The 8,634-nt window shown below is 45.2% G+C and overlaps 1 protein-coding gene across 1 annotated transcript; it reads right to left on the reverse strand.

The window, feature by feature from the left end:
* Positions 1-7,023: 7,023 nt before the first annotated feature.
* LOC142512025 (uncharacterized) lies at positions 7,024-7,644 on the reverse strand. Its single transcript, XM_075619672.1, has one exon. The coding sequence runs from the start codon at positions 7,642-7,644 to the stop codon at positions 7,024-7,026; it is 621 nt and encodes a 206-aa protein (XP_075475787.1).
* Between the last annotated feature and the right edge of the window lie 990 nt (positions 7,645-8,634).

Below are 8,634 nucleotides of genomic sequence, written 5' to 3' on the forward strand. Positions count from 1 at the left end.
GGTCTGTGTTTTGAGTTGCCCCGACCTGAGATACAGAGCTCTTTATGATGATTCTAATAGGCAGCATTTTGGGTTGTCCTGCCTTAAAGGGTCGAGCTATTTGGCTTAGCTATTCTGAACTGAGGTGAAACTCTTGGCTAAGCCAAGCTACAAGGCAAAGCTCTTAGCTGTCCTGAATTACGTGACATTCCTGATGGAGCTGAGCTGACACGAGAAGCTCATAGTCATGCTAGTTCCCGTCCTGAATATGAAACGTTGCTATCACTTGTCATTCCAACGACAAGTTTCACGGATTTCGAGATGATCTTGGCCGTTCAACCTTTTTGAAATCAACGGTCCGATCTCCTCGTGGTCCCTCTATAAATACCGTCTACCCCGTTCATTCAAATCTTAAAATGCCATCCTCTCACCTCGGCTCCGACCTTCGAAAAGAACCCTTTTTTCCCCCAACTCCCTGCTTCCGATCTCCATTAGTTACACTTATCATGACCTCCCCAAACTGTCCTTCCCTGTCGACCTCCGAGGAAGTCTTCTATGAGGTGGATCAGTATGATCCCATCACGGAGCTCGCCTCTGTGTCAGGTGAGTGTCCTGAAACCGAGGGGGTCAGCTCCAACCTCTCCACTGGTGACGATGGCAGTCCGGAATCAACTCGGTTTCTATAACTCCGAGGAGCCTATCAGGACTTGTGACCCTTGGTTCGATCTCTACCTTTCGTGGTTAGATGCCTCGGACGAGGTCCGGATACGAGCTCTCTCTTCCGCCCCCTGATTATAAGTTCATTTTTCCTCATTTTGAGGAAAGAGCTAACACTCCACCTCCCGGGCTACTACACCTTCTATCAAGACCAGCTAGAGGGTGGACTCCTGTTTCCTCTGCCCCTTCTTTTCCAACAGCTGAGCCAATTTTACGAGATCCACCTCGGCCAGTTCACACCAAACGCCTTTCGCACCCTGTGTAATTTTGTTGTTCTTTTCAAGGCCTTAGGCTTTACAATTGACCTCCTTTCCTTCTCCAACTTCTATCTTCTCAAGAGGTCGGAAAATGGCCCCTTCTACTTCTCAGCTCACCCAAACTGTCAATTTTTTGAGAGGGCTCCAAGTACTAACAAATTTTGGAAAAACCATTATTTTTTTGTCCAGCCTTCCGACTGGTGGGACATCTGTTCCCAATGGCAAGCAGCTCTCCCCGAGATCCTTTCTCCTCCTCCAGGCTTCCGTAAGAGCCACAGTTTTTCGTAAAAGCTCGGCCAAAGTCACTCCCAAGGGCCATGAGGGTATGGAATTTAGCTCGGCCTCTGCTCATTCCCCCATTTTTATTTATTTATATATATGTATATTTTTCTGACCAAGCTTCTGTTTTTGTCTCAGCTGCCAGAGTCATGAATGCCCTCATCAAAAAGGCTAAGGCCCGAAGGCAGCAGAAAGCCAGCTCGGCTAACGTAGACAATGGCAAGGCCGTGGTTGTGGAGGCCAGCCGTGAGGAGGTCCTTGTGGTTACCATTGCTGAAGCTACGGAGGTTCCCCGGAGCTCATCCCGGAAACACCGAGCCCGTGAGACCCCTCGCTCCAATGGGCAGTCTGGAAGCAGTGGGGAGCTCGGCCCTGTTCAAACTGATGTCGTGCCCCTTCGGCAGATGAGGTCGGACACCTCCTCCCAAGTCCTCTGTTGTCGCTCAAATTTATATGATATGTACCGGGAGGACCTTCGCATCGTGGGGGATGGGAGGTCCCCTATGGCCGGAGCTATTCTCCGAGACGTCGCCTCCAGGGCCGATGCAGACTTCCTTCATGGGTTGAAGTGGTCCAAGCTTGTCATGAGGTCCACCTGTGCCAGCACTGAGGTAATTTCCTTCAAGTAACCTTTTTATAATGTCTAGACTTGTGTGGGGCCCTTAGCCCCTAATCGTTATTACAACACAATCTGATTAGGGTTAATTAATTACAGCGGAAAACGAGTTTAAATTTTCTTTACAATGAGCCCAAAATATTTCTTCTATAATTTGAATACTAAAAATAGTATTTCATCTCACATCATAAAACTTGCCCACACATAATCAAATCCAATCATATACAAACAACTCATATCCTCGGGACATGCCCCGGTATATAGATACATATATATATACTGGGAACAAAACATAAAACCTCAGCCCAAACTGTGACTCCCTCCAGAAGTACCCTCTCCGGCCTCCTGATATCCTGGAGTACCTGCCATTGTCCACACACAAAGACAACAACAGTCCCCTTTGGGGGTGAGGAAAGCTCCGTATGGAACAACCATCATATATACCACAAGTATCTAAACAATGATATATGGTATGCAAGGCATGTATGTCGTGGAGGTATCAGGTCAAATGCCCATCCACTGAGCACATGTCAGAATCAAACGAATCGCTATCAAATCAATGCTCGAGCTGGCACACCGGCCTCAATCAGGGATACTCGTATGATAGCGTCGACAAAGCGCCATCAAATCCCAAATCTCAATCAATCGTCGGGGCCACAAATGTCTATGTTTTAAGGGTCATGTAATACCAAAAATAGCATTGTGTTCACAAACCCCAGAATCAAATCAAATCATATCAGGGTATCCAAGGATCATAGCTCAACGTACATGTCAAGTATCGATGTATGCATCAAACGATGTGTGTTAACAAAACATTTATTTTATACATCGATATTCAAATCACAATGTCATGTATGCCACATAAACTCAACAAATAAGGCATATAGACATGCATTCTCATTCCAATCAATCAAACCAATCCAACATATATCATATAATACAGAGACCTGTCGTATGTTACCCGGTCGCAACATACATCAATTCTTCGTTCCAGTTGATGTAGCTTGAAGATATCAGTATAATAATCTATCTACATCAATAACATAATCATTTCAATCAATAACACAATTCAAAATCAATAATATAAGTTTCAAATATCTTTTGAAACTTTGAAAATTCATAACATAATTCAATTCCGACTTCAAAACATAGTTTCTTGTCGGTTATTCTACCCCATATAGGAATCTCGACTTCAAATACATGCTATTTCAGCAATTTCATATTTAGAGCTGCTGAAACTAGAAGAAATTTACCTCAAAAGAAAGCTCTCGACGCGAAAATTTCAAATATATAATTTGTTTCGCGTTTAGATAACGTTTCGAAGTCGATTCGAACGGAAGAAATTGATTTCCCAACTTTATCTCTAGAAGCAGCTAACGGAAGGTGAAGGAAGAAATGAACAAAAAACTTAATCTTATCTCCACCGATCTCGCGCTCGGGCTGTAGAATTCTCGCGCCCGAGCGCGAGATGTTCTGCCCCCGAGTGCACTTGCACCGCGCTCGGGCGGTCAAAAACTACCGCTCGGGCGCGAAACGTTCTGTCCGAGTGATAACATGTTCCACACTGGCGCTCGGGCGGTCATTTTCTACTGCTCGAGCGCCACACGTTCTGTCCAAATTATTGGGTTTTGTATTATATTGGCGTCCGGCTTCTCCACTCGAGTTCTTACAACTACAATTCTGTTAATTAATCAATATCTAGTACGATATTTCATTATTAACACTTATTTTCTCATTTTTCATTGTCATGAAATACCTCATATACATAATCACATGACAATTTCATAAATTATCGATAATCAACATAGGATTTACGATACACGGTCCTTACAACTTGCCTAACACTTTTCCTTACAGGCCGCTCTGCTGAACACCGAGGTGGCATTTTGGGTAACCAATTTTTTGAAACAGTCCTCAAAGGATGCCAGGACATTTCAGGCAAACTCGGCTGAGCTGGAGAGCAAATTTTCTGAGCTGACAGAGGCCCTCGAGAAGGAACAAGCCAACTCGAAGAGGAGGGAGGCCGACATGCGGCAAGGCTTTGCAGCTGAGACCCTGGAGCTGAAGAATGAGTTGCGTCTTGTCAAGGTGCGACTTGTCGAGGTCCGCCTAGAGGCTGCTCAGGAGGAGGAGAAGGCAGTTAAGGAGGAACTTAGCGTGGCCCAGCAGGAAATTGTTTCGGCACGAGCTGATCTCGCCAACGGATCTGAGGTCTTCAAGGAGGCTTTCCTGAAGTCCGAGGAGTTTGGGGACATCATCACTGACAAGGCCCTCAACTTCATCTATGTTGGCTTTGACGGGGCCGTGGATCAGTTTAAGGAAGCTGGGTATCCTCCGGAGGGGTCTTCGGCCGATTTTATCAGTGTAAAGAAGGTTGTGGAGAACCTCCCCCCGATGCGTGATCAGCTAGGCTCAGCCTATTTTCCTTCATTTTTTTCTTGTACCAGACTTAATGAAATTGCATTCCATTATTTCCTTTCCTTTGAGGTAAGCTAAATACATAGTGATTAACAGTTTAATGAGGTCGCGATGAGAGGTCAGCCCCACAATAATTTGGTAAGGTCACGCGGGGTGAGGTTGGCTTGGCTCCTGGATCCCGGTCCAACACTTGACAAAATAACTACTGATTAACGTCTCACTGAGAGAGGTCGGCTGGGCTCTTGGAGCTCGGACAATCACTTAATAAAACAATAACCGACTAAGGCCACCCTGAGAGAGGTCGGCTGGGCTCTTGGAGCTCAGACAAACACTTAATAAAATAATAACCAATTGAGGTCACCCTGAGAGAGGTCAGATGGGATCTTGAAGCTCGGCCAAGCACTTGCTAAAATAATAACCGATTGAGGTCACCCTGAGAGAGTTCGGGTAAGCAGTGGGAGCTCGGCCGAACACTTAGTAAAATAATAACCGAGTGAGTGACCTCCTTCTTGCCGAGCTCAGGTCAGTATACACACATGTCCCGCGAGATTGTGGTGAGATGTGCTATGACGTCATTAAACCTCCTGTACTGAGGTATGGTGAAAACCATTATAAATTTGGCGTAATCAAGATGAGGTGAGCTCTGATGCTCCTGAACTGAGGTAGGGTGAAAATCCTTATAAACTTGGTGTGACCAAGATGAGGTGGGCTCTGAGGCTCCTGAACTGAGATATGGTGAAATCCTTATCTTCAATGATCTCTTGTAAACTTGGCGTGACCAAGATGAGGTGAGCTCTGATGCTCTTGAACTGAGACAGGGTGAAAACCCTTATAAACGTGAGCTCTGAGGCTCTTGAATCGAGACATGGTGAAAACCTTTGTAAACTTGGTGTGACCAAGATGAGGTGAGCTCTGAGGCTTCTGAACCGAGACAGGGTTAAAACCCTTGTAAACTTGATGTGACCAAGATGAGGTGAGCTCTGAGGCTCCTGAACTTAGACAGGGTGAAAACTCTTGTAAACTTGACGTGACCAAGATGAGGTGAGCTCTGAGGCTCCTGAACTGAGACAGGGTGAAAACCCTTGTAAACTTGGCGTGACCAAGATGAGTTGAGCTCTGAGGCTCTTGAACTGAGACAGGGTGAAAACTCTTGTAAACTTGGCGTGACCAAGATGAGGTGAGCTCTGAGGCTCCTGAACTGAGACACGGTTAAAACCCTTCTAAACTTGGCGTGACCAAGATGGGCTGAGCTCTAAGATTCCCGAACTGAGACATGGTGAAAACCCTTACAAACTTTGCGTGACCAAGATGAGGTGAGTTCTGAGGCTCTTGAACCGAGACAGGGTGAAAACCCTTCTAAACTTGGCGTGACCAAGATGAGGTGAGTTATGAGGCTCCTGAACCGAGACAGGGTGAAAACCCTTGTAAACTTGGCATGACCAAGAAGATGTGAGCTCTGAGGCTCCTGAATAGAAACAGAGCGTGACCAAGATGAGGTGAGCTATGAGGCTCCTGAACCGAGACAGGGTGAAAACCTTTATAAACTTGGCGTGACCAAGATGAGGTGAACTCTGAGGCTCCTGAACCGAGACAGGGTGAAATCCTTATCTTCCATGATCTCCGAGACAAACATATAGTTTTATTAATACAACTAATATAGTATCAAAACATGACGTTCTTGAATAAAGGTAACTGACAGAATAAAAAGAAACTAAAACTATAACAAAATCTAAGCATAATATCTGCAGAGGTGATAGGCATTCCATGGCCTCTTCAATTTATTCCCTGCCAAATCTTCTAAGTAATAGGCACCTGACCTGATAATTTCTATCATCTTAAACGGTCCTTCCCATCTTGGATCTAGCTTCCCAACATCCACATCTTGAATCTTCTTCCAAACTAGGTCTCCAACCTGAAAGCTCCTCTGAATGACCTTCTTATTGTAGGATCGGGCTATACATCTCTTGTAAGCTTCCATTCTTATGGCTGCGATTTCCCTCTTTTCTTCCAAGAAGTCTAAGTCTGTGGCCTATCTCTCGTCATTCTGATCATCATAGAACATTACTCGGGAGGTCTCTTCACCGATCTTTGCCGGAAGGACCGCCTCGTTTCCATAAACCAGGTTGAAAGGCGTTTCCCCGGTGCCGTTCTCCGGGGTAGTCCTGTATGACCAGAGCACACTGGGGAGTTCCTCCACCCAATTACCTTTTGCGTTACCAAGTCTGGTTTTAATGATCTGTACTAAGGACCTGTTGGTGACCTCCACTTGGCCATTGCTTTGAGGGTAAGCCACGGAGGTGAAGTGTTGCTGAATCTTCATTTCCTTGCACCAGGCTTGGATCCGACTTCCCTAAAACTGTCTCCCATTGTCAGATATCAACTTCCTCAAGACCCCAAACCTGCAGACAATGTTCTTCCACAGAAATTTGAGGACCTCATTCTCAGTGATCTTAGCCAAAGCCTCAGCCTCCACCCATTTTTAAAAATAATCGATGGCAACAAGCAAGAACTTCTTCTAGGTTGTGGCTATGGGAAAAGTTCCCACGATATCAATCCCTCATTGGTCAAATGGACATGCTGCGTGGCTGGTTGATGCTGGAGCTTAGCATGGCGTTGGCACCTGTGACATGAGATGACGACAGCTAGGGCATCTTTCTGCATAGTTGGCTAGAAATATCTTCTTTGCTTCAACTTGTATGCCTTTCTTTGATCTCTGAGGAGCTCTCCCTTTTGCATGTATCCCAATAACTCTACGCGCTAGTCATTGTCTTCAAGTTCGGGAGGTGAGGAGTTCGAATAAGAGCTTAATTCCACTTGTACTACCACATCTCTTGATTTCAAAATGTGAAGTGAGATTGCCATTTTAGCGAGGGTGACGGCTCCCTCGTTCTCCTCCCTTGGGATCTGCTTAAACACAAGTTCTGTGAAAAGTTCTTTGGCCGCCTCAATGGCCTTAACATACTCCATTAATCGTTCATTCTTGACATCATAAGACCCATTCATTTGATTGGCCACTAACTGAGAATCAGAGAAGATGTGAACTCGAGCTGCTCTGACCTGCCGTGCTGCCCTTAGACCAGCCAAAATCGCTTCATATTCTGTCCCATTGTTAGATGCCCTGAAGTCTAGCCTTACAGCCAATTTTACTTCATCCCCCTTTGGAAAGATTAATAACACTCTGACTCCACTGCCCTCACCGGTGGATGAGCCATCTACATAAACCTTCCAAAGGTCTTCTACCTTTACATGCAGAGTCTCAATCAGGAAATCGGCCAAGGCCTGTGCTTTGATTGCGGTCCTGGGTCCATATTTAATGTCGTATTCTCCCAGTTCAGTGGTCCATTTCACCAATCTTCTTGAGATATCAGCATGAGTCATTATCTTTCCGAGAGGGCTGTTAGTGAGGAACGTAATTGGGTGAGATAGAAAGTATGGCCTTAGCCTTCGAGCTGTTGAGACCAACGCTAGGGCAAGTTTCTCCACCGCTGTATATCTGAGTTCAGTTCCTTTGAGTGCGTGAGAGATGTAATATACGGGACTCTATTTGGTGTCTTTTTTCCTGATTAGGACCGAGCTCACAGCTGCTTCGGTGGCTAAAATATAAACGTATAATTTCTATCTTGTTGATGGTTTGTTAATATAGGGAGCTCAGCCAAATAATTCTTTAAATCATCGAATGTCTTTACACATTCTTCATCCCATTCAGACTTCTTAGCTTTTCTGAGAATGCGGAAGAAAGGCAAACTTCGATGTGCTGCTTTTGAAATGAATCGTGATAAAGCTGCGATTCTTTCGGCAAGCTTCTGGACCTCCTGGAGATTCCCAAGAGGTGACATAGATTGGATAGCCTTTACTTTCTCGGGTTTGGCCTCAATTCCCCTTTCCGTTATCATATATCCCAGAAACTTTCCGCTCCTGACCCCGAAGGTGCACTTCTGAGGTTCAGTTTCAACCCATAAGACCTTAGAGTGGCAAAGGTCTCACGGAGGTCCACTATGAGGTCAGCCAAACCCTTGGACTTCACCAAAATATCATCCACATAGACCTCAACATTCCTTCTAACCTGAGCTGAAAAAACCTTGTCCATGAGCCTTTGATAAGTACCTCATGCATTTTTTAACACGAAAGGCATTACCACATAACAGAATGTCCCCTCAGAGGTGATGAAGCTTACTTTATCCTGGTCTTCCTCTACCAGTTGTATCTGATGGTATCCTTGTTAAGCATCCGTTATGCATAAATATTGATGACCTGTGGTGGAGTCAACCAGTTGACCGATCCTTGGTAAGGGGTAATAATCTTTTGGGCAAGCCTTGTTGAGATCTCTTAAATCGACACACATCATCCACTTTCCAGAGCTCTTAGGGA

Source organism: Primulina tabacum, chromosome 1 (genome assembly GCF_025594145.1).
Source record: "Primulina tabacum isolate GXHZ01 chromosome 1, ASM2559414v2, whole genome shotgun sequence".
Taxonomy (NCBI): Eukaryota; Viridiplantae; Streptophyta; class Magnoliopsida; order Lamiales; family Gesneriaceae; genus Primulina; species Primulina tabacum.